Source organism: Aspergillus welwitschiae (assembly GCF_003344945.1).
Source record: "Aspergillus welwitschiae strain CBS 139.54b unplaced genomic scaffold BDQ94scaffold_22, whole genome shotgun sequence".
Lineage (NCBI taxonomy): Eukaryota > Fungi > Ascomycota > Eurotiomycetes > Eurotiales > Aspergillaceae > Aspergillus > Aspergillus welwitschiae.
The window spans coordinates 395,134-418,969 of record NW_020798716.1 but is presented as its reverse complement, the minus strand read 5'-3'; the positions used below and the strand labels follow the sequence as shown (position 1 = coordinate 418,969).

At 50.4% G+C, this 23,836-nt stretch overlaps 12 protein-coding genes and 1 non-coding gene across 13 annotated transcripts; 9 read left to right on the top strand and 4 right to left on the bottom strand.

The window, feature by feature from the left end:
• Positions 1 to 147: 147 nt before the first annotated feature.
• BDQ94DRAFT_146677 (uncharacterized protein) lies at positions 148 to 747 on the bottom strand. Its single transcript, XM_026766875.1, has one exon. It carries the CDS (start codon positions 707 to 709, stop codon positions 494 to 496), a length of 216 nt encoding a protein of 71 aa, XP_026624819.1. The 5' UTR covers positions 710 to 747; the 3' UTR covers positions 148 to 493.
• Positions 748 to 2,383: 1,636 nt separating this feature from the next.
• On the bottom strand, positions 2,384 to 4,074 carry BDQ94DRAFT_146676 (ketoreductase). Its single transcript, XM_026766874.1, has 2 exons — positions 3,827 to 4,074; positions 2,384 to 3,768 (listed from the first exon to the last, which is right to left on the bottom strand). The coding sequence occupies exons 1-2, from the start codon at positions 4,001 to 4,003 to the stop codon at positions 2,905 to 2,907; spliced, it is 1,041 nt and encodes a 346-aa protein (XP_026624818.1). The 5' UTR covers positions 4,004 to 4,074; the 3' UTR covers positions 2,384 to 2,904.
• A 212-nt stretch (positions 4,075 to 4,286) lies between these two features.
• Positions 4,287 to 4,786, top strand: BDQ94DRAFT_171856 (Erg28 family protein; the record flags this gene model as incomplete). Its single annotated transcript, XM_026771841.1, has 2 exons — positions 4,287 to 4,349; positions 4,424 to 4,786. 2 exons carry the CDS (start codon positions 4,287 to 4,289, stop codon positions 4,784 to 4,786), a joined length of 426 nt encoding a protein of 141 aa, XP_026624817.1.
• Positions 4,787 to 5,062: 276 nt separating this feature from the next.
• Positions 5,063 to 6,928, bottom strand: BDQ94DRAFT_146673 (UDP-glucose:hexose-1-phosphate uridylyltransferase). Its single transcript, XM_026766873.1, has 4 exons — positions 6,725 to 6,928; positions 6,459 to 6,643; positions 5,633 to 6,398; positions 5,063 to 5,580 (listed from the first exon to the last, which is right to left on the bottom strand). The coding sequence occupies exons 1-4, from the start codon at positions 6,823 to 6,825 to the stop codon at positions 5,475 to 5,477; spliced, it is 1,158 nt and encodes a 385-aa protein (XP_026624816.1). The 5' UTR covers positions 6,826 to 6,928; the 3' UTR covers positions 5,063 to 5,474.
• Positions 6,929 to 7,386: 458 nt separating this feature from the next.
• Positions 7,387 to 8,842, top strand: BDQ94DRAFT_146670 (F-box protein). The gene is made up of 4 exons (XM_026766872.1): positions 7,387 to 7,600; positions 7,665 to 8,031; positions 8,091 to 8,468; positions 8,520 to 8,842. Exons 1-4 carry the CDS (start codon positions 7,553 to 7,555, stop codon positions 8,621 to 8,623), a joined length of 897 nt encoding a protein of 298 aa, XP_026624815.1. The 5' UTR covers positions 7,387 to 7,552; the 3' UTR covers positions 8,624 to 8,842.
• A 723-nt stretch (positions 8,843 to 9,565) lies between these two features.
• On the top strand, positions 9,566 to 10,296 carry BDQ94DRAFT_146669 (uncharacterized protein). The gene has a single exon (XM_026766871.1). It carries the CDS (start codon positions 9,593 to 9,595, stop codon positions 9,788 to 9,790), a length of 198 nt encoding a protein of 65 aa, XP_026624814.1. The 5' UTR covers positions 9,566 to 9,592; the 3' UTR covers positions 9,791 to 10,296.
• On the top strand, positions 10,110 to 12,401 carry BDQ94DRAFT_180233 (MFS transporter). The gene has a single exon (XM_026773573.1). It carries the CDS (start codon positions 10,384 to 10,386, stop codon positions 12,229 to 12,231), a length of 1,848 nt encoding a protein of 615 aa, XP_026624813.1. The 5' UTR covers positions 10,110 to 10,383; the 3' UTR covers positions 12,232 to 12,401.
• Positions 12,402 to 13,143: 742 nt separating this feature from the next.
• On the top strand, positions 13,144 to 16,312 carry BDQ94DRAFT_180230 (uncharacterized protein; the record flags this gene model as incomplete). The annotated part of the gene is made up of 5 exons (XM_026773572.1): positions 13,144 to 13,643; positions 13,783 to 14,412; positions 14,503 to 14,761; positions 15,213 to 15,359; positions 15,440 to 16,312. The coding sequence occupies 5 exons, from the start codon at positions 13,144 to 13,146 to the stop codon at positions 16,310 to 16,312; spliced, it is 2,409 nt and encodes an 802-aa protein (XP_026624812.1).
• A 211-nt stretch (positions 16,313 to 16,523) lies between these two features.
• On the bottom strand, positions 16,524 to 17,192 carry BDQ94DRAFT_171850 (uncharacterized protein; the record flags this gene model as incomplete). Its single annotated transcript, XM_026771840.1, has 1 exon — positions 16,524 to 17,192. The coding sequence occupies one exon, from the start codon at positions 17,190 to 17,192 to the stop codon at positions 16,524 to 16,526; it is 669 nt and encodes a 222-aa protein (XP_026624811.1).
• A 1,287-nt stretch (positions 17,193 to 18,479) lies between these two features.
• BDQ94DRAFT_146662 (uncharacterized protein) lies at positions 18,480 to 18,764 on the top strand. The gene has a single exon (XM_026766870.1). The coding sequence runs from the start codon at positions 18,596 to 18,598 to the stop codon at positions 18,755 to 18,757; it is 162 nt and encodes a 53-aa protein (XP_026624810.1). The 5' UTR covers positions 18,480 to 18,595; the 3' UTR covers positions 18,758 to 18,764.
• Positions 18,765 to 20,380: 1,616 nt separating this feature from the next.
• On the top strand, positions 20,381 to 22,406 carry BDQ94DRAFT_180228 (MFS transporter). Its single transcript, XM_026773571.1, has 4 exons — positions 20,381 to 20,713; positions 20,778 to 21,150; positions 21,211 to 21,294; positions 21,344 to 22,406. Exons 1-4 carry the CDS (start codon positions 20,433 to 20,435, stop codon positions 22,169 to 22,171), a joined length of 1,566 nt encoding a protein of 521 aa, XP_026624809.1. The 5' UTR covers positions 20,381 to 20,432; the 3' UTR covers positions 22,172 to 22,406.
• A 165-nt stretch (positions 22,407 to 22,571) lies between these two features.
• Positions 22,572 to 22,643, top strand: BDQ94DRAFT_t180. Its single transcript has one exon. It is a non-coding gene; the product is annotated as a tRNA-Arg (tRNA).
• Positions 22,644 to 23,377: 734 nt separating this feature from the next.
• On the top strand, positions 23,378 to 23,818 carry BDQ94DRAFT_171848 (uncharacterized protein; the record flags this gene model as incomplete). Its single annotated transcript, XM_026771839.1, has 2 exons — positions 23,378 to 23,443; positions 23,513 to 23,818. 2 exons carry the CDS (start codon positions 23,378 to 23,380, stop codon positions 23,816 to 23,818), a joined length of 372 nt encoding a protein of 123 aa, XP_026624808.1.
• Positions 23,819 to 23,836: the final 18 nt, after the last annotated feature.

Sequence of the window (23,836 nt, the reverse complement as noted above, 5' to 3'; positions counted from 1 at the left end):
AAAGGGAAGGGGGAGAATAAAACGAAAAAAAAAAATGAAGGAGGGTGGGAAGGACTATCACCTCCGACAGCTCAACTGCGAGAGGGAGAAATTTTAACCAGCAATCTAAATATCTTCCTTAGCAGCGACCGTCGCTGATAAGTACATCACACCTAAGCGGCCAACCCTGCTCACCGAGACCACAACCAGTCTCACCGTCGTCCATCCCGAGTACTTCGGCCATCCGCCGACCGTCTCGGTCTCGGGATGCCTGTCCATCCAACTGCCTTCGGTGTGCCGATATCTCACGCTAACTACGCACCACTTCTCGTCCCTTCCCGTTTGAAGCTCACCGGGCCAGTGGATCTTCTATTTAGCGTTGGCTGATCCTCTCCACCAGTGAAAATTTTCATCCAACCAGAGCCCCTCGTGCACGTCGATGCTCAGGTCCAGTTCTAGCTGGAGCTCATATAGCCTGACTCGCACCATACAGCCTATCAGAGATCTCCCTCTCTTACCATGGATTCGGTCGGAACTTGACCGGCCTGCAATCGATGACATTTTCGGCTTCCGGTGAGGTTTCACTTCCCTCCGTTAGGTCGGTTTCGGCATGCCGGCATATTGCCGTATTTCCAAGCGAGAGCGAGAGCGAGACACTGCTTGCTGTCCTCGAGCTCCCATGTGAACTCCAGATGGAATAGCAATAGCATACAGGACGTAGCAAGAGCATTATATGCACTCTCAGTGTATAATACAACCACAGAAAAACCACCACAAGAAGTAACACAAACCGATCGAATAATCCCGGCACAATCAGCCGACGTAGTATCCCGAAAGTGCAGCATCACGCAACCCACCGAGCCCGAGACAAAGCCAACCCGGTCGATACCCAAAGCTAACCAGAAAAGGTCTCTTCGCCCATCCCGTCCGTCCCACTATCCAACTATCCATACTCAACAGGGCCACCGAAGAAAAAAAGAAAAAATTTCTCCTCCCAAGAAAGTAAGTAAATAGCGTAGCGGGTTCCACCACAGAAACAGCAGCCATTGTTTCACCACCTCAGACAACACAACACCTACGTAATTCACTCATCCCAGATCTACCTATTTGTCTTAAAGAATACTATGGAAAATAATACAGCCGTGATGGGACAGTAACCAGCGAATTCCTTGCCTGTATGTGTGCAATATGTTGTGAGCTGGCGGGCAAGGCGGGCTGGTTTTCTGCATGATGCTGCATCGAGGAGCTCTGTGGACAAAAACAAAAGTAGTGGCCACCGTAGTCGTACCAGTCAGTCTCTGCTAGAAGGTCTAGATTTTCAGGAACAGGGGTCGACCCATGCGTGTTGGTTGGGATTGAGCCTATGAGAGGGGAGAGTGTGGTGGGTTGGGTTATGACTAAGGAGGGATAGCTAGGAACGTTAGAATAGAACTGGGATTTCGTGGTTGAGGTGAGGTGAGTGAGGTGACGGTGCGATGGGACGTTGCCAGGGCTGGTTGTTTCTTGCTGGTGGTGGCGATGATGGTTGGTGGTCATTTTGGGAAAGCCTGTATAGGGTCATGAGGATGGATTGATGGGTATTGTGTCATGTGGTGTATGTAGAATAACCCATTATTATGTTCAGATAATAATACTGTATGGGTAGATGTCAATTAGACTAACCTACTAAGCTACTACCAAGGAGAGCCGCAACCTGAGGATCATGATATCATTGACCTGCTTCCATCGTCTTTTGGTGACTTTCTGACTGCTTCTAACTACGTCCTTATCACCATAAACCTTGGAACTGCCATTACTGACAGTCAAAGTCCCTGGCTAAGCTTCAATAGATATTCTTCATAAAAAGCAAACCTGGAAGGTGATCTACTATCTACTATCTACTCTATCTGATCGTCTGTACTACGTGCCAGGACCACCTTGTTCTATATATACAACTCTCGCTATCTCCGAGTCTCCTCCCCCTACGGAGGATTTCTCGCACGCCATTCTATTCTCCGAGTGCAGAAACTTACTCCTCCTAGCACTGCACTATCCCTGCAGGAAATTCTCCTCAGATCAGTAGTACAGTCCCACAGGCTCCCCCTTCTTCCTCCATCCTTATCTGCAAGTCATCAGACAGCCGAGACACAGACACAAAGCAACATTAAGATTTATCCACCAGCGGTGGTCCCAAGATTAGGACAGACGGCCCCCATCCATGCGGTCCGGTCTGGTCCAGTCCGATTGAGTTCAGTTCAGTCATGCTTTGATGTGCAGTTTCCGATTTCCGAGATCTCGGTGGATATCTGCATAGTTGCACTGGTTTCTTTCATTGCACTGGATTCTCTGTAATGCGCGCGCGCATTTGACAGACTTAGCGAAGACTAGACCTGTTAGTAGAATGAAAGAGCATGGAGCACCGAGATAACTGCGAAAATCTTCCCTTTCTCCATTATTAGATTAACCGTACTTTATGCTATCTGTTTCTGCTAAACATAGTAATATCATATCATCTTTGGTGCTGTCGATCATGGGTTGCGTAGCCACAACCCCCTGGTCGGAGGTTTGATTGGCCCTGTCGACAGACACCACACACCACGTGTAGGTTAGTAGAGTACTTTGTAAAAGGTAAGGTCCATCCGGACCTGTGCCACTGCCACTGCCACTGCCGCTTGTTCCGCTGAAGATAAGATGCGGCCCGCTCCTATCTAGACGGTCTTCGATCTGGCTCCATCACTGCATGCACCTTTCACCGAACCCCGAGACTGTTCGCCACACGTCCCCAGTGGATACAGATTCAGCTCAGGGTTCAGCTCACACACAGACACTCCCCCCACCGGCTCGTTCTTCTCCATACTCCCTTTTTCCTTTGTTTATCTCTCCCCTTACCCCAGTTTGATCGACAAACGCACGTGAGTCATCATCTAGAAGCGACTGCCAAGCACCTTAGGTGCTCTTCTTGCCCTTCTCGCGCTCGGCCTTGCGCAGAGCACGCTTCCGGATAGACTCGTGCATGCCCTTGTTCTGGCTAACGACAATCTTGCCCATGGTACCAGTGACGCAGGTCAAGAACCAGGCCATCAATCCGTGGCTCCAGTAAGGGGAAGAGCTGTACGCGTACGTGGGAGATCCGCCGTTGCGGCCAATCTTAGTCAGGACCGACTTCACGAATGAGCAGGGGTCGGGGATCGTAGCACTGGTCCGGCGGATCTTGGACATAGCAGAGGTAATAAGGTAGGCCTGGACCAACTCGACAGTAATTCCGTAGGGCTCGAGCTCCGAACCAAGGGAAGTGGACCATTGCTGCAGGAAAGCCTTGCTGCCAGAGTAGGTAGCAAGAAGAGGAGTGGGGAGAAGTCCACCGAACGAGCCCATAGTCAAGACCAATCCGCGCTTGCGCTGCATCATACCCGGAACGACCAGCTGGGTGGCCCGCAAGGTACCCAGGCAGTTGATGGTCACGATATCAGTCATCTCATCCTCGGGGGTCAGAGCGAAGGGAGTGGGGATGCTGTGACTCTTTCCAACGTTGTTGACCAGGACAGACACGTCCAATTCGTCCACCAATTCCTTCAGCTTCTCGTAGTCGCTGTCCTGGTTGCGGGCGAAGTCCATCGCCAGGGTCTTGGTCTGCACGGAGGGGAACTTGGTCGTGATTTCACTGGAAAGGGTATCAAGCTTGGAGGCAGTACGGGAAACGAGGAGGATGTTGAAGTCAGCGCGGGCGAGCTGAAGAGCGAATTCCTTGCCGAGTCCATCGGAGGCACCTGTGACCACGGCCCAGCTGCCCTTAGGGCCGAAGGAGCGGAGCTGGCAGAATGGAAGTCAGTGATATAGTCTCCAATCGAGATTGTCAGGGACAACATACGGGCTTGCCAGGGAGCACGAACAAGCTCAGGAGGACCCTGACGAAAACGAGTGCCCGAGAGACGACGAACAAGCTGCCAGCGGCGAGAAGAGCCGAGGCGCCCACCGTCTGCCAGCCAGGCTGCAGGTTCAACTGCCAGTTGGACAGGCAGTCCAGATGTTTTGTCAGAAAGTCCATGGTTGCTTGTTGTTCAACCCGTGCCGATTGAAGATCGTGGGGATGGAAGCTGGCTGCAGAAAGAATCCGGAGACGGACGGAGATGCGGCAGCAATCATAAAGCAGAATAATGGTTGGGGATTGGCGGTGCCAAGACCTCCCAAGCGGGCAGACCTCGGCCACTCCAAAGAAGCAATATCCTCATCGCAATTATCAGTCTTCCCAACCAATTGATCCTCCACAACTCTATCTCTCTGCAGCCAGTTCTCTCAAACACTACGGAGTGCTACATATCATAGTAACCATGGCCGCTCTTCTCTCCTACCTACCCCCATTCGAGGGTCTGCTGCCCAAATGGCTCTTCCTGGTACTAACCCCATTGTTTACACTCCCGTTCCCCGGACCGACCCCATGCTAACCTGACCATTTTTCTCCATCCAGGTCTCCGTCGTCTCCGCCGCAAACAGCATCCAAGCTTACCGATCGGAGTCCTATGCCGCAGATCTCTACAACGGAAAAACTGCTGATGGTCGCCCGCCCACCAACCCTCTCTCTTCTCGGACTTTCGGTACCTGGACTTTCCTTTCCTCCGTAGTCCGCATGTACGCCGCCTATAACCTCAACAACCCTGCTGTCTACGATCTCGCGCTCTGGACTTTTGGCATTGCTCTGGTACACTTTGTCGGCGAGTGGTTGGGCTTCGGTAGTGCCCAGCTTAAGGGGCGTTTTGTCAGCCCTCTGATTGTTGCTTCGTCTACCCTGGCTTGGATGTTGACGCAGAGGGAGGCGTATCTGGCTGCTTAGGTTGTGCTGGGGTTTTGATATTATTCGCCGGATATCCAGCTGAATATTTTTTTTTCTATGCATGTTCAATCTCTTAGGGCAGGGATGAGCTACGGATCGGCTAGATTATGATCATATCAATAATGTAATGAAAAGGCAAAGGAATGCTTGTGGTGATGTATCAGTGAAGGCACGGATTGTAACTCGCTTATTCTACGTATTAGGATGTATAGTGTGTTTTGGCCGGCAAAGTATCCTACATGTGATGAGGTTTGCGCACGTAGAAGGCGAAGCAAAGTTCGTAAATCGATAGTTGGCGCCTCAAAGAATGAGAGGTGAACCATGTTTCACCACCTTAAACTAAAAGGTAAAGCTACGTCGAATGCACACCTCAGCCGCTTCATGCAGATCACTGAATGGGTGGACCGTGGAGCAATCGAAAAGGACGAGCATGATGACGCAGGAATTAGCAAGGGATAGAGGCTCAGCCGAAGTAAGGGTGCAAGTCATTAATTGCGCGTGGGTGATTGAGACACGCATAACCGATTAGCTCCTTTCTCGAAGGGGGGGATGACAGGAGTCGATACAAGTCCGAAACACAGAAGCCGGCCGGGACTGGTCCGATGGACCCACGAATGCAAGTATTCATTGCTGTCAGAACACATACGTATACAACATACAATCCAGCTTGATCCAATACTCTTTGATCTTAGTTGTCCATCTTCTTCCTATAGAGCTCTCCCCCGCAGCCTCTCAACCTCGCAGCCGCTTGCTCAGGTGTAATGTCACGCTGGGGCTCGCCCATCATTTCATACCTATGACTCATCAGCAACCTTTACCGTAACGTGATAGTTTAGAATCACTCACCCAACCAAGAATTTGCGCACAGTGGCGCTGCGCAATAGCGGGGGGTAGAAGTGAAGGTGAAGATATGACGACTCGATTTCCTCCTCGGTTCCGTCAAGTGGTGCCTGGTGGATACCCATGCTGTACGGGAAGTGCGTTTCGAAGAGGTTGTCGTAACGTCTCGTGACTTCGGCAATGGCTTCCGCTAGCTGCACCTTCTCGCTGCTATCTAAGTCGACCAGCGCACGCTTGTGGGTCTTGCTGACAATCATAGTCTCAAAGGGCCAGACAGCCCACCAGGGGCAGACGACAAGGAAGGCATCATTCTCAAACACCACGCGCTCCTGCTTCCGGCTTTCCAGAGCAGCATAGGCTTCCAACATATGCTTGCCACCATTTTCCCGGCGGTATTTCTTCAGCTGCTCGAGTTCCATAGCCGGTTCTTCGGGCAAAGAGCTGGTGGTCCAGACCTGACCGTGAGGGTGAGGGTTCGAGCACCCCATGGCGGCACCCTTGTTCTCGAAGATCTGCATGTAGCGATACTGCTCCTTGGGCTTGGTCAAGCTAGCAGTTGGGGAGTTTGGAGGCAAAGTGGTCGCTGGAGCTACAGCAGCCAATGGCGACTTGGGGGACAAATGGGCCGTGTAAATCTCAGTCCAAGCGTCAATGACAGGCGCAATCTCAGCAGGCGAGAGGTCGGCCAAGGTGAGGTTGTGGGCCGCAGAGAAGGTAAGCACATAGCATTTGCCGGTGACAGGCTCTGCCTTGAGGAAAAATGATTCAAGGTCTGGTCCCCGGTTTGTTAGCGTCGCATTCGCCGGGCCATGAGATTACAAGCCAAACATACCCTCGCCACCTTCAGGGCTATACGGCGCTTGTTCTTCCTTGACCGCACTGTAGTCGTTTACGAAGACGAAGGTTTTCTCATACTTAGGGTTAGTATCGCCTTGCGCGCGCTTGTTTCCGGGGCAAAGATAGCAAGCGGGGTCGTAGGTTGGTAAAGTAGTTTTAGAGGGGCTCTCCTGCTGTCCTCTGATCGCAGTATTTAGCTCAGCTGCTCCTCTCTGAACGGGTCCAAGTCCATTTCTGTTGGACAGGAGCAGGCCAACTTACTGCCAGGGGCGCTTGGTCCGATGTGGGGAGACCAGAATGTAGGATCCTCGAAGGGGATTGAACCTCCGATGGGAGATATCGTCCAGAACGTTTTCAACCATTGTTGAGATAATGCAAACAGTCAATGCAATCGAAGAGCCGTGTTATTACTAGAGAAAAAGAAAGAGAAAGAGAAAAAGAAGAGCGAAGAAACTGCGTGAAAAGAAAAGTCGGCTGATGGCCCTGGCGGCGGGGCTTAGTCGCGGGGTCTCCGGAAATTATGGGCGATTCGGCACCGAACCAGCACGGGGTAAAAAGCAGCCATCCGGTCGGTTGCTCGGGTAAATTCATGGGGAGCCCTGGACCCTTTTCTTGCTGCAGCAACTGCAATTATGATGGGGTCTGACTGTTCAATCTTATATCCTTCCATGTTTAAGATATCTACTCATGTCATTGGACTCCTGCATTTTGCTAGTCTATCCAGGACAAATAGAATCAATAGACCTGCACAGCATGTCTGCCGGTTGAATTGAACATAAGAACCATACTCCACTGGTGACTAAAGCCCGCGGCTACCCGAATCCAGACAGTCACCTGCCCGTCTTCTTTCGGGCCGATTCGTTTGACGTCAGGGGAAACGAGGGGCAACTGGCTAGCCTTATCGCCCGTTATCACCGAAACCTCCACATCCCCGGAGAAGCTCGCTGGCATCATCTGACCCTCGCACGTCACATCCCTCCAGTTGGGCTCCACTGAACTGCTGTTACTGCTGTGTACGATTTGTGTTCTGTTCATTCTGCTTGTGCGAAGATATGAGATTCACACATATTCCCCGCAGTTGATCAGATCATGGACGACGCCCATCCAAAGCTCCACCTCTACTCCCTTCCCAACGAAGTGCGACAACGCGATCTCCAACGGTTGTCAAGATGTCTCGCTAATGCTTGTATGGCTCTTCCAGGTTCTCGGTCAGATCCTATCCTCTTTCTCAACGCGCTCCCTCATCTCTTGGGCGACAGTTTCCCACCGCTTCTACGCCCTCGTCCTACGGATCCTACATTATCGCCTACTCATCGGCGCTCCACTGCATGAATACAAACTCATCCTAGAATGCTTTCATCCGAACTCAAAGCTAACCGAGCCTCATGTATTCTGCACATACCTTGACACCGACGGTTTAGATTGGCTCTCCGGGCGGGGTGGTTCGCTTTATGAGAACACCGACACGGCCCAGCAACTTGGGAAACTGAGTTCGGTGTATTCTCGGTTCCGTCCTGAAGTCGTGGTAGAAGAAAGATTTAGCGGAACAAGGCTAGTTCCCCTAAGAGGTATGTGTCCCTGTTCCCGGACACAGCGGTCACGGCCCCGAGGTCTCTGACTTTGGTAGACGATGAGCAAGATTCCGATCGAGACAACTTGGTTGTCACGCGCCCTATAAACCTGGAGAACTTTGAAGACTTCTCTCAGCTTTGTGTAGTCGTGAACATTGTGAAGGTCATGCCGGGTACAAATCTGCTTCTAAGTGCACACACGGTTGAGGACGGGGTAATCAGGGTGTTCCGCGACTGGCTGAGAGACGAAGAGAAGCGCTTCCGGGATGTGGTACCAGATGGTACAGGGCCTTCGCAAATGCTATGGGTTGATCAGAGCAAGAGTGTCGGCATCAAAGTGCGGGTCAAGGCGAAACCACTAATGAACCAAAATGTGCCAATTCTCGTCCATCGCGACGACGACGAATTCACGAGCTATGAATTGTTAATCGAAGGTATGGTGATCCCTTCTTCCATATTAACTATATACACTAACAGATGACTAGAATTACATATACGCGCTGTTCGCTTACTATTGACTTTGGAAAAATCGCAGGAGGAACAGCAGAACTATTATAAAGCTGTAGTTATAACCCCCACCCTTGGATAGAGGTATTCACAGGTAGACATGTCAGTGATACGGAGGCGGAGATCTGGGTCCGGGCGCATGTTTATACGTCTTTCGTCTATAGCGTTTCTTTTGCAGAGTATGCATTCTAGAGCAATATTAAGGTTCTGTGTCAGAGGTGACTAGATCTCGGTCCGGTCAGACGATACTGTTCACTTGCTTGCTCTCTACCTCTTCCAAGGACGCGAGCAAACACGGGACCTCCCTTTGCTGTCAGCTTACTTTGGAAGCGCATAAAGCCCCCACCTAAGATTTTTAATCCCTGCAATCTTGTTTTCCGGAAAACAAGATTGCAGGGATTAATCGGTCGGACCCTCTCAATAAATATCTCATACATGAAAGAACAAATGTAAACCATTAAAATGTATGTACATCTGCTACGACTTCTCTCTTCTTAATGAAGAAATGAGACCTATAGATATAATATTCCAGCTTTGAATTTCTATGCTTGTAAATGAAACTTTCCTATCAATGCCAACGTTGTATGTTTAGTATGGATGGCATGGCCAACATTAGCGACTAGGGGACTAATAATGCCTTGTTTTGTGCTAGTTAAGGGAGCGTACAAGTCTCCTCTAAAGGTTTGAGACACTGGAAGTAAGTGTTGATCTTATTTTCCGGAAACAAATTGCAGGGATTAGAAAGATTGTGGTTGGGGGTGCACCTTAGGCACATGTCAGTCATAAAGAAATATACTTCTACTAACGGTTGCGTTCTGATTCTCGCAATAGCATCCAGGACAAACGCAAGACCTAGTTAAACTCAAAGCATGCTCCCATAATCCAGGCACACATTGCTCTATGCTCAAGTAATGCGGTTTGAGGATATTGTATTGATGTCTATGACGCCCATTCATTCCCTTGTTACCATGTGTGCCCCACACTGACATCTTCGGTATGCCACAGCTCAACGCATCCCCCGCATCTCCTCGTGTCGTATTAAGCGCTTTCAATGGAACTGTTCAGACATTCTTCGCGAAATACGCAACTGAACCATGTCGTCTGTCTACAAGAGTCTGGAAGATCAAGACAAAGAGGCTACGGACTACTACCTTGGAAAAAAGGATACCGAGAACCCCGTTTCCATACGAAAGGCTGCGAGGAGTTTGGGATTAACTATGATCGCTTACGACGAAGAGTTCACGATTAATCATCTAGACTGACTCGTCATCCCACGATTCTGAAGCTTACCGAAGCTCATTATAAAACTTTATTTGAGGATCGCAACTCTTTGAATTGGGCTGGCGTTCCTCAGACTGCGGACGCATAAGGAACGCAGCCGAAGCAATACTTCAACGCAGCCAACCTGATCCTGATCTTCCACAACCAAAGCTCTCGAACATGTGGCCTTATCGCTTCCTCGAACCGAATAAAGGATTAGTTAGGCAGCCGCAGCAACGAGAAGTACTAGAACAGCGGAAATTGGGCGGAGATAAGACAGGCACAGCAAATTCTGAAGCAACCTCGGCTCCCAGAACTCATGCCGAGTCCTGATTCGCTGAGGGCAATCGCCCCTGCCGAGTAACCGGATAAACGAAGAAATTGTAATCGGAAAGTTGTGCCGGTTCAATCTTAGACCATATCTGTGGTTTTACATTTATCTATCTATTCGTCATTCTTTTTTCTCATTCTAGCATTTGCTGGAGGAAGTTGAGGTATACCTTTTTATTGGGTCGACTCCTCATATCGCCCAGCACCGTTCTGCAGAATAGCCGTTGTGCTGAACCTTAATTAACGGGCACTATGGGCATGGCAGGTACTGTCGCCAATGGCGGCGCTCCTCGGCCCTCGAAGATCCCTTATTGGCGCCTTGTCTTCGACCAAAAAGTCGTCACCCCGGAGATCATCGATTTCAACTATGAAGGGTTAGGGACAGAAGAATCGCCCTATGTCGTCACCTGGCTTCCTAACGATCCTCGAAACCCCATGGCTTTTGGCAGTCTTTCAAAATGGCTATATACCATTCTAGTTTCCTTCGTGACCCTTACTGTCGCCTTGGTATCATCAGCATACTCAGGAAGTATAAGTCAGGTTGTTATAGAGTTTCAGTGTGAGGAAGAGGTTGCAATCCTCGGTATCTCTCTATTCGTTTTGGGCTTCGCCTTTGGCCCCCTACTATGGGCTCCAATGAGCGAGGTGTTTGGACGCCGTAATGTTTTCTCGGTAACATTTGCGCTTCTCACAGCCTTCAATGCAGGGGCTGCAGGTTCCAAGAACATTCAAACGCTGGTCATCCTTCGCTTCCTGGCCGGATTCTTCGGATCGTCACCTTTTGGCAATGCGGGCGGAACGATTGCAGATCTGTTCCCCGCTGCCAAACGTGGTATCGCTATCAGTCTCTTCGCCGCGGCACCTCTTTGCGGACCTACTATTGGCCCTGTCATTGGTGGCTTTCTCGGTGCCGGGGCAGGCTGGCGTTGGGTGGAAGGATTTCTGGCAGCCTTTTCCGGCGTGATGTGGTTATGCCTTATCTTCTTCCTGCCGGAGACATATGCCCCAGTTCTCTTGCGCCGACGGGCAGAGAAGCTGTCTGAATTGAGTGGCAAGGTCTACCGCAGTAAACTGGATATCGAGAGAGGCAAGGTGGCTTTAGGCCAAGCATTGAAGACCGCCCTGTCACGACCTTGGCTCATGCTCTTCAGAGAGCCCATTGTGCTGCTCCTCTGTATCTACATGTCCATCATCTATGGAACGCTTTACATGCTGTTTGCAGCTTATCCTATCGTCTTCCAGCAGGCACGCGGCTGGAGTGAGGGTATTGGAGGCTTGGCTTTCTTGGGTATCCTAGTCGGGATGGTGATCGCAGTCTCTCTCACTATTCCCGACAATCTGAATTATGCGAAGAAGTGCCAACAAGCCAACGGCCGTTTGCCTCCCGAGGTTCGTCTGCCCCCAAGTATTCTTGGAGGAATCGCGTTACCTATCGGTCTTTTCTGGTTTGCCTGGACCAACTATCCGTCCATTCACTGGATGGCATCTGTGGCCGCGGGGGCCCCGTTCGGATTCGGCTTGGTATTGGTGTTCCTAAGTGTTTTCAACTACCTCATTGACGCATACACGATCTATGCTGCATCGGTGCTGGCCGCGAACTCGGCTCTCCGATCTTTGTTCGGATTTGCATTCCCGTTGTTCACGACCTACATGTACGAAAACCTTGGTATTCACTGGGCTTCCTCAATCCCCGCGTTCTTGTCGCTTGCATGCATTCCTTTCCCTATCGTGTTCTACCTGTATGGTGCTCGCATCCGCAAGCGCTGCCTCTATGCTGCCCAGGCAGAGGCATTCATGCAGAGACTTGCTGCCGCGGCGCAGCAGAGCCAAGCTCCTCCGCCGGCGAAGTCCGATGTCGAGAAAGGAGACACTGCTGCCGTGGCTGACAACGATATCAGTGATGACAGTGATAGCGACAGCCTTTCCAGCGTGCCTTCTAGGGGTGCAATCGAAAGGCGGGCGTCGCGTGCTTCCAAGAAGTCCGCTCGCTCTCTTGCTCGTACAGTCACATATGAGGAGAATCCGTATGATATTGATCGAGTCAATACGTGCAACTCTACTATCAGCGGCCGCCCTAGGAAGAATTCGACTAAGGCATGAGGGAATCCTCCACACTTGAGCCTGTGAGGCAATATCACATGAAGGGCCTTAGGGCACCATTAAAGATGTGCCGCCGATTTATCCACCTAGATATGCATTATGTGCATTGTGTGCATTTACTAGGAGTGCGGCTGGATACGTTCGAGAGAACGATCTGCTGAAAAGCTCGCGGCATCTACATATAGCCCTACATCAGAGGGCTGTAATCTTCGCAGCACATGCGTGGACATGACAATTGGGGCGTCAGGGCCGCCTAACCGGCTACAGCAGGGTAGCTAGGGCACTGTTGGAGCAAGGATGATAACGATCTCCATGAAGATGTCAATAGGGTTCATCCTCGAGTATTGCACTTACAGGGTTGCATCGCCATCTTTTACTTTCCTCGGCGCTGTGATTGAACGTTGATATACCTACTATATAGAGACATAGAATAATGTTAATGACATAGACTATAGACAGAAATTCTTCCCCAGTATTCAACCTTTCCCTCAGAACGAACACTCGCTTTCACTGTGAGAGTCCGGATCCCAATATCAAGCCTTTCGTTCACTGTCAAGCGGAGACATTCAGAACATCAAGCGGAGACATTCCAAAACAGTATGATACGCCTTCCGAGACTGTTCAGAGGTGTTCTTCATTCCCATATCAGAAAGGCGGATGGTAACGACAAAAGTTCACATACACACATCTTCAATCCGTCAACACGTGTTCTTGGATTCACTTCCTCCCCCCGCCAGACAGTCACTTTACACACACATGCACGCAGCTGATTTTCTTCGATGCATGCCCGCAAAGATGGAAGATAAGTACATACTACTTTCTCTTTCTTCTCATCTTGCTTCTCATATGCCTACTTAGCTTACCATATTATCACTTCTCAGAAAACCATACTACAAAGCCAGCATCGCCATCATGTCTTACACATACAGATACGGCTCAACAGACAACAGCAGCAGCAGAAGCAGCAGCACACCCTGCATTCTCTTCCTCACGAACAGCGAGCGCGAACATTCGGGCGTTACCCTCGCCGTGGTCCATGAATTCCTCATTGGCAATTCGCCTTACAAGATCCATATCGGATCCTTTGGACCGCTGAAGAGGCATATCGCGGAGCTGAATTACTATGCTGCGGCTTCAGGCTCTTCCTGCGCTACTGAGGCAGTCTTTGAAGAGATCCCTGGAATGTCTATGAAGCATGTCCGGATGAGGGATGGACAGTTTGACGATATCCCTCAGGTTGGGTTCTTTGCTGCGTTGAAGAATTATAGGAAGGATTTGGCTCTGGGATTGCTTCCTTGGACCGGTGATGACTATGTGGAGATCTTTGATGCCGTTGTTGAGCTTGTGAAGACACTTGGGCCGGTTTTGATTGTCGTTGATCCGCTTTTTGCCCCGGCTGTGGATGTCTGTCGGTATTTGCGTTGGAGACATGTCTTGCTGGGGGCTGGTGGGGTGAAGGATCATGTGGTGAAGTGGAAATTGAGTGATCTGATGAAGTATCCTATGTGAGGTTACCTGCGCTGGTGGGTGAGGATTGGCTGACTGTGGTAGGATCTGTTCTGGGTTCAAGATGCCCATGTCGCTCTGGGATAAGCTTCGCAACATCTTGCTGGGTTTTCGATTCAAGCACGAACTCGAGAAGTGCGCTAGTCTCAAGGGGGTCAATGAGGCCCGTGAGGCCCGCGGAATTGAGGGCCCTGTCCCATTCCTGTCCCACGAAGCAAAGAAGAGTAGCCGCATCATCCTTCCTTCCTGGCCAGAGACCGACTTCCCGCTGGTTGTGCCCGAGCACATGACTCTCTGCGGTCCTATTCTTCGCCACTATCGCCCCATGGTGAAGGAGGATCCCGAACTGGCCCATTGGCTTTCGAAGCGCCCTACTGTGCTGGTCCTAATGGACTCCCGTTTCAGCTACGTTGGTAAGCAGCAGATTGAAATTGCCAAGGCCATACAGAAGCTTCTCGAGCAAGAGCTCAATATGCAGGTTCTCTGGAAGCTGAAGCACGTCGAGGACCCTGCCGTGACTAGAGAGATTGTTAAGCTTCTGGGGGTTTACATACACGGGAAACGTATGCGCATCGCGAAGCGGTTTGTGTTTGAGATCATGTCACTTTTGATGAGTGGACATGTTACTTGTTTGGTGCATCATGGCGGGGCCAATGTATTCCACGAAGCTGTCAGGTAAGTTGGTTCGTTCTACGGCTATGCATTCATTTGCATTGTACCTGCGGTGGAACGAGTGCAAGCAGCGCTAACACCGAGATCCACTAGGGCGGAGATTCCGCAGATCGTGCTCCCGGTCTGGTTTGACGCGTACGACTATGCTGCACGAGTTGAGTACCTGGGGATTGGCATCTGGGGCAGCCGCAGGTCGGCGCCGAAAGTGAGTGGGGAGGAGCTGGGAGATGCGCTGTTGCGTGTGGTGACTGCTAGTGACGAATCCCATGCAATGCGCATGCGGGCCATGCAGGTCGCCGGGCAGCTGCCGTTCAAGGATGGACGCGTGGTTGCGTATGAGAGACTTCTCGAGGTGTTGAGCCAGCCCTGGGAGCCTCCTCATACTCGGAGCCGCAGTCGAGGATGACATTGGTCATTTGCTTTCCTTTCCTTGTGTCGGCGAAGACAAAAGTGCATTCTGAAGCGACGAATTGATTTTGTGAAGATAAACTAACTACAATGTACTTAAGTGACTAGTTGACTAGTTAAAGATGACTCCGCGGGCGGGGCATCCCGGTCTTCGGCATTGAACAAAACAGCGAACCGCGACTGTTCGGGCTGTCGGATAGACCGAAGCTGGTCCACTCAGTGAGCTTAGCATGTATCCATCTACACTTAGCGAATATGAAGAGAGAGTTCCATTGAACCGTCTCCATAAGTAAGTGTTTTGTCCAATAGAACGACCCGTGGATGTCGGCTAAACATTGAACCCCTCTCCCCGCATCGCATCCGGTTTCGCCCTGCTCCATCTGTATTTAATCCAGCTTCTCCCCCCCAGCGTTAATCACTATTCACCCAACAAACCCTACAATCCGTCTATCCCTTCCAATTTCTCTCTCATCATCACCATTACCATCACCACAATGGCCAACGAACGCATCACCTGGATCGGCCTGGGCAACATCGGCCGCGTAAGTCCCCCCATCTGCCCCTCATTGCATCACCACACTTGCTCCCACCATCAACTAGACAACTAACCACCCAATTCAAGGCCATGGCCGCCAACATCGCCCAAAAAGGTCCCCAAACCACCCCTGTAACCCTTTACAACCGCACTACCAGCAAAGCCACCGACTTCGCCTCGACCCTCCCCGACAACAAAGCCACCGTCAGCACCTCCCTCTCCGACGCCATCTCCAACTCCACCATAATCTTCATCTGCGTCGGCGACGACGCCGCCCTCGAAGCCATCATCTCCGGTCTCCCCACCGCCTCCCTCTCCTCCAAGATCATCGTCGACTGCTCCACCGTCCACCCCGACACCTCCCGCAAGATCCAGCGCCAGCTCGCCTCCCACGGCGCCTCCTTCATCGCCTGCCCGGTCTTCGGCGCCCCGGCGGCCGCCATCGCCGGCCAACTCGTCGTCGTCCCCGCCGGTGACGCCGCCACGATCGACCGCATCAAGCCCTTCCTGGATGGCGTTACTTCCAAGGCGACGATCTCCATGGCGGGAGAGGACGTGGGCCGCGCCACGACGCTGAAGATTCTCGGAAATACGTTTATCTTGAATACCGTGGAGACGGTGGCGGAGGGGTTGGTTACGGCGGAGAAGACGGGTTTGGGCGCGGATGTGTATCAGCAGTTCTTGCATACGTTTTTTCCGGGGCCGTTTGCGTTGTATGCTGATCGCATGGTTACGGGAGATTATCATACTAGGGAGGAGCCGTTGTTTGCGGTGGATTTGGCCAGGAAGGATTTGAGACATGCTAGTAGTTTGGCTGGGGAGGCGGGGGTCAGGTTGAGGAGTGTGGAGGTTACGGATCATCATTTGCAGACTGTTAAGGCGGAGAAGGGGGAGAAGGGTGATATTGCGGCGGTTTATGGATCGGTGAGGAAGGAGTCGGGCTTGCCTTTTGAGAACTAGGTGGGTGGTTTGTTGTGTGGTTGGTGGTTGGGGGAATATGGTGTATAGAACAGCAATAGATTCAGCTAAGCAACTAATTTAAACCAAATTGGTATAGTTCTTTGGGTTCTGTTATGGTTCGAGAGAATGAGAATTAATGTGAACAAGTGGAACAATGTAGCAGCAGCTAATCAAACGAGTACGAATGACTACAAGGTAGTAGTAGGACTTCTTAACCCTCTTTCGAGCTGGAATCCTCTACCTCGCCCCGATACTTCGAAATGGCGAGCAACATCTCCAACAGTGCCTTCTGGACCTCCAGTTCAATCAACTGGTTTCGCGCATCATTCAGTAATGCCTCCAACTGCTCCAGAAGGTCCTTTAACACCCCTACCTCCATTCCCGCCCATCTGGTGGCATGAATTTCCAGATTATCGAACTCGCGCCAGAGAGCGGACGGGTCCCCGTAGCTGCTGCTGCTACTGCTACTACTGCCGCCGTGAAATTCTGGAGGAACCGCCTGACTCGAAGACGCTTCGCCTGCTTCCTTGGGCTCGAGCACCTTGCGGATCAAGCGTAGCTCTTTGGCTGCGGATGCCACGGCGGACTTTGCCGTGAGTATTTGACTAGGGTTTGTAGTTGGGGTGGAGGTGGAAGAGGGTGGTGGTGGGTTGGGGCCCAGACGTGTTTGTGCTTCTGCATCTTGGCCGATGGACCCAGACTGGCTTGAGAGATCTTCATCAAAACTGATTTCTGATGCAGCTTGAACTGATTGTGGCGGCTGCGGTGCTGGCTGCGGTGCCGGTTGAGGTCCTGGCTGCGGTCCAGGCTGGGGTGCCGGCTGAGGGACTGGTTGAGGTGAGGGAGGTGGTGTCGGAAGAGGAGTTGGGCGTGGATCCATCGCGAGCTTTATTTTGGTATCGTGCTGGCCTGTGGATGGAAGTTGTAGTATCGGTGGGTATATGAAGATGAAGAAAGCACGACAAGAGCTGGAAAAGACGCTTTGTGTGTTTCTCGCCGTGAGTGGCTGGCTCATGATGATGTATGGGTGTATGGTCTGAGAGGATTATGGAATTATGTATAGTCGTCATCTCCATGCCAAAGCGCTCTATTAACCGTGGATTCACGGGTCATTCGCGTAGACGGGTGACAAGATGACATGAAAGGAACATCAAATATTGATGTTATTGGGTCCAACTTCAAGTTCTGCGAGACGGCTTGCAGATTTTGAAGCGATGACCGCATTCTTCGTACAGAGCAACTTTCATGGCATAAGGATTCGGTGGCATCTTCGAGTTTGGAAACTAGAAGAACTTCTGCTCCAGGTTTGAACCGGGTTGCCCGTCCTAGCTGGCTCACTGGATTACATGTCAGAATTGAACCGCAAAGGATGGAAATTGGCTCACCTTCGCCAATACAACGCGTGGTGGACATGTCATCTACCAGTCCTGACACTTCTTACTTCACAAGACACGATGTTGAGCGATTAAAGACAAACAGTATAGGAACCAGTAACCATCGTCGTTCAAGCCACTTATTGCTACTGGTTAGTTTTGTATCCCTTACGGGGAGTGTTCAACTTCTAGCGTTGACGTTGGGCTCTCTGAGGCCGAAAGACTTCGTTGCAGAATGTGCACGGCTCGAGCGTTGAGCCTGTGAAGCATCAAGTTCTGCGTAGTCCAGTATCATCATCGAGCAACGATAATTCATTTCCACATGCGAACAGCAGTGCACTCAGTTGAAGCTCTGCGGCGTGCTGATCTTCGGGCTGACTCGGGACGTATCTATATATAGTACTATATAGATCGGAGAAGAACATACCAGTACCGTGCAGGTCGTTGAGCAATTGGCTCCTCCAATGAAGACTAAGCAGAATTGAAGCAACCCGGGTAAGGTCGATCACTCTAGTCGAAACGTGTTTCTGACATGGAAAGGGCCATTATTCAGTCTCACGGGTCACTCGGCGGTTGCGATTCCGACAATCACCCGCGACTTTATTCAATTGAAGTTGATGCTGTGACCCAAATCAGGTAACAGTACCTACCAGCGAGGAACCAGCGAGGAAGAAAGGGTGGGAAGTAGTAGTATTCTGGGCAGATACACCTCGGAATGTAGAAATCCAAAACGGTGGATGTTTTGAGGCTGTTCGCAATTCAAGGAAGGAACGGATCACGGGACGGTCCCGTGCATGCGAGTTTCATCAGTCCTGCAGACTTCCCTCCTCTCGTTGAATCCTCATGCTATGCAATTGAGAAGTTTGCTTCTTTCGATAATGGACATTGCGTGGCCTTGACCTCGTGAGCTATGGCGAATACTCGGCATCCTGACTCGGGAGTTAACAACCTGCCACAGATCTACAAGATACGCACGCAAGCATCGGCCTCGCCACCGTCTGGTTACGATTGCCACGGGGTAGCAAGGCCCACTGTGGCTTCAGCAAGTGACGGAATGTACATTGCATGGTGAGACTGCCTGCTGCTTGCAATTCTAAATGTCCACCTGTTCTTAGAACGATTTGAAGAGCACAGCACGGAAGGAAATCGTGCAGAACCGCACCTCCGCAGCAAAATCAACGCATCATAGCGGAACATAACCCCAAATTTTGGTATATCGGAATCTGAATAAGCTTCTAGCCCGCAGTCCCGAACCCACCCGAGGCAATAATCCCAGCAGCTGTCACCAATCAATTAGGCTCCCCAAGGGAGATCGCCGTTAAGAGTGGATAGAATCTCTTAGGACCGCTGTCCAGACTTCGATGCTGTCGGGCTAGAACTGAACCCGGGGCTGCGGAAATCTGATGAATTCTAACCGCTTGACCTCGGCCGGACGATAAGCTTTCTAGCAAGCTCTATTTTGGCGCAGCTCCGTTTGCATATTCGGTCTATATGTTAACTAGGATGTGGACCTGAAGATCCGTATCACGCATTTGACTTGCCACAACGGGCGACCATATATGCGACGGTTGATGGGCATGACTTGGGAGGAATGCCGAAGCGTTGACTGGGAACGAATGGGTCCAAAGCGCCAGCCGATGGGCCAACCGGGAGATCTCCCGCCTTCCGTCCAATAGTACTATACTATTATGAGAATTGTCTGCTGAGGTGTCTTCACCAAGCATTTCTGGATCTGAGCTAGGACTGCCAATCCGGATGGTTGATCTACATATTTGGCCAAAACATGCTATGGCTGTGATGCCCTCAGGTATGAGCTCAGCCCTCTGACAAGCCTGTTTCAGGGCCGCGCGGAGCTAGTTGCAGGCTCAACATCGTCACTGATATCAGCACGCCCATGGAGCAGCAGAAGAGTAGCTACTTGGTCTCTTCGATATTACCCCACAAATGTGTAGACCCAACGTTTGAGACTATTTTGGCCAAATTCTAGGTGATCACCTAATTAACGACCAATGCTTGGAGGCATCCATCAGTGGGTACTGGATTTGGTCTCGACCTGTGGCTGCATATATTCGACAATAGATGGAACTAATTCAGTTTGTTTTAGCTATTTTGAGATCAAAGCCACGCGATCCTACGGTAATGGTTTCCCGGGGAGCAGTTGCCATATGGGATTTTGATCACTGTCGCTGATTCCTGAAGTGATATGTCGATCTGCGAATGACAAAAGGAGAGCCGGGTCAGGGACCTCTGCGCCATGGTGGATCATGTGGGGAATATTGAAGCGCTACCCAAAGAATAGTTCCTATGGGATAAGGCTTATTCTCCATCCTAATGGGGCAAACGTTGATAAGCAGCAGAGGCGAGCTGGTCACGCAAGGATACCATTACAGTCGTCAGTGCTACTACCCCTGCCTATGCTAGATGATCCGTCTTACGCCTATTGTACCCACAACAATCCGCTTGGGCGAATTTTGCGACAGGTAATCCCAAAATCAGAGAAAGGGAGCCACGAGAGACCCACGGTAGGGACAGCAAGGGCCGGAATGCCAGACTCATCTACTGTCTGGACGCGCGTTGTCTGCAATGATCTACTCAATTTACCTGGTTTGTCTATCTTCCCAGCATGGCTGTCAGGCTACTTATTGCCTTGGTTGTCTGTTGGAAATCATGTCGAAAATCATCTGTGCCATTGTCCCTGATCTTCCAGCTGCTCTTACTATCCCCGTGTAACCACCCCGATCATTAACATGCCTACGGCGCCACCCGGGGATGTTGACTACTCCGCCGCTCTAAGCCAGGAGACTAGCCTGGAGAGTGCTGATACGATCTTTGCGGAGAAAGACATTGTGCACGTTGAAGAAGGAGAAGTCACATTACAAGATAGTGCATTAGAATCGGATGATCCCCAAGACAAGGATGACCTCGTTGTGGACTGGGACGGGCCAAACGACCCTCAGAACCCCATGAACTGGACCACCTTGCGGAAATGGGTCATTATCGGGTTGATATCCTTGAGCAGCTTCAACGTGTGAGTCCGACACGTCTACGATAAGACTATGCATCCGTACGAGCATCTGAATTGACTGTTCCAGATCTATGGTATCCACGGTATTCGCTCCCGGCGTGCCGCAAGTTCTGAAAGAGTTCAATGTCCACAACCCATCCATTTCATCTCTTATGATTTCGATTTACGTGATGGGGTCTGCTCTTGGCCCTCTGGTTCTGACGCCTCTCACTGAGATAAGCGGGAGACTTCCCATGACACACCTGGCCAATATACTATTTGCAGTGGCTGCAGTTGTTTGCGCCGCCAGTGTGAACATATCAATGCTCATAATGGCACGCTTCGTTATGGGCATAGCCAGTTCCGTACCTGTGACGGTCGGTGGAGGCTTTGTTGCGGATATGATTCCCATGGAGAAGAGAGGGACGGCAATGACGATCTGGACAGTTGGTCCCCTCATGGTGAGTCTTAATCTACCCATTAGACGGTAATCATCAATGCAGGTCTAATTTCTGCTGTAGGGTATGGTCACAGGACCGATTTATGGTGGTTACATTGTCCAAAATATCGGATGGCGTTGGACAATCTGGATAGAGGCGATCCTTGTAAGTTGGCTCGATACCGTATCGTTAAACAAATTTCTAATGTGATTAGGGCGGGATCATCGTGATTGCTTCGCTTATATTTTTGCGGGAGACATATACACCCACGCTGCTCCAGCGAAAGGCGAAGCGACTTCAGAAAGAGACTGGACGTCCGTTCCGAACTCAATACGACATAGATAAGAAGATTGGCCAAATTATCTGGATTTCGATCAGCCGTCCGATCAAGTTTCTTTTCCTATCACCCATCGTTATGATCGTTTCTTTGTACAGCTCCATCACCTACAGCTATATGTACACACTATTCACTACTTTTACGAGCGTCTTCGAGAATGTGTACGGTTTTACTCCCGGCGAAGCAGGTCTCGGCTACCTGGGACTGGGTCTCGGGTTCTGCTCTGGACAGATCGTCGTGGGATACTATTCCGATCGATACCTCAAGAAGCAGGAAAAGATCCATGGCAAGATGAAGCCAGAAGATCGACTTCCACCTTTAGTGGTCGGATGCATTCTCGTCCCAATCGGACTCTTTTGGTACGGCTGGGCCGCAGAATACCGGTTGCACTGGATAGTTCCCATCGCTGGGACCTTTTTCGTGGGTGCAGGCATCTTCTTCGTTCATCTGGTTACACAGGTGTACCTGATTGATTCATATACTCTTTATGCTGCCAGCGCAGTATCTGCGGAGCTGGCTCTGCGGTGCCTGTTCGGGGCTACGATCCCGTTGGCGGGTACTCCTTTGTACGATGCCCTCGGGCTAGGATGGGGGAACAGCCTACTAGGGTTTATAGCACTCTTGTTTGTCCCGGCTTCGCTTTTCTTACTCAAGTATGGTGAGAGGATCCGGACGAATCCCAAATTTCAGCCGCAGATGACATGAATCTTTGTTTGGCCAATATTGTGAGCATAGCGACGGCGTTTGGTTAGCGTTTGATTTATACGAATATTGATGTTTTTGTTTCAACCTGCACGGTCATACTCAACACTGAAGTGATAATGTACAGCACGGAGGACATGGGTTGTCGATGCTTGCATGTCACATATCGCTGTCAATTTGTTTCCTCAATAACGAATGTAAATACTAGCAAACAATCAAACAGCGAGATATATCAAAGAGGAACCAATACTTTATAAGGAATCCACGTTTTCTTCTGTTAATAATAAGGTGATGAAATAAGAGTAAGAATCATTACAAACGAACTACCATCGAAGCAGGGAACGCTATCAGCTAACAATATTTAGCTTTATTAATACAGATAAATCGCAAACATATATCAACTGGCCTGCTGGCCCAATGGTAAGGCGCTTGACTACGGATCAAGAGATTGCAGGTTCGAGTCCTGCGTAGGTCAATTTTTTGCCATTTTTTCTTTCCCTCTTTCCCCTCACACAAGAATGCGCCTCATTACTCGACTACCTTTTTTCCCTTTTCATTGAGGTACATCGAGAAGCACAAAAGTGAACAACATTCGGAGTTATCCGAAACAGACCTCATGACCCAGTTATACTTAAATTGACTCGGACTTCGAAATTGTCAAGGAGTTCAGTTCGTTGGTCCATCCCTACCGCGTAACCCTACCTTACCTACTCCACTACCCATGCTTTAAACCACAGGAGAAGGGTAAACCTAACACATGGACTCAGACCTAACCCAAGACACGAGAAAAACAAAGTGGTACTATTGTATACCAAGGACTCCGTACTCAACTCTATCCAAGAGCTAAACACAAACAAGCCTTGAAAGAAGGGAGAGAAGGAAAGGGCAGTATTATGTGTGTTCTTACCCCCTGCCGGCAGCCATACAACCCGCCCTATCTCACTAGAAACTAGTAGATAGACTGTCAGACAAGGAATGCAGGCACCGCGTCTTCTAACAAATCAAGGGGGGGATGGATACTGACGCGTAGCATGCCAGATTCACACACATATAGATATTATGTAGATGGTAGGATTTAATACCGTCTGTTATTCTCTTCCGACTGGTTTTCTTTCTTTCTCTCTTTCGGTCGCTCATTCATTCATTCATTCATTCATCTACCTTGGATCTTAACCCACCCGGAAATTAAAGCAGAAAACAACAAAGACAATGAAGTTCCTCACCTTCGCTGTGCCCGCTACCCTTGTCATGGGCGTAGTGGCCATGCCGGTTCCTGTACGTTTCTATCTTACATCGTATCATGTCTTAGTACATAATAGAAGTCAAAAGCTGACAACCGCACAGTCTACAAGCAAAGCGGCGCGCCTTTCTGGCGAGAACCTCTTCGACGGGCTGGCCAAAGAAGGAGGACTCTCGGGGTTCTTGTCTGGCGTGCACCTGCCTTTCTTGAATCCTAGTCCGAAGAAGGATGACGATGATGCTGATGAGGATCCTGGTGATGATAAAGGGCCTGGTGCTGGTGATGTTGCTGCAGGGGCTGCTCCTGATGATGATGATAATAACGGGGATGGCCCGGCTGATCCTATCTATGGGTCTGAGGATTCGGCGGGTGTGGGAGCTGGAACTCAGGATGGGGCTGAAAGGCAATGAGATCGATACAATTTAGAA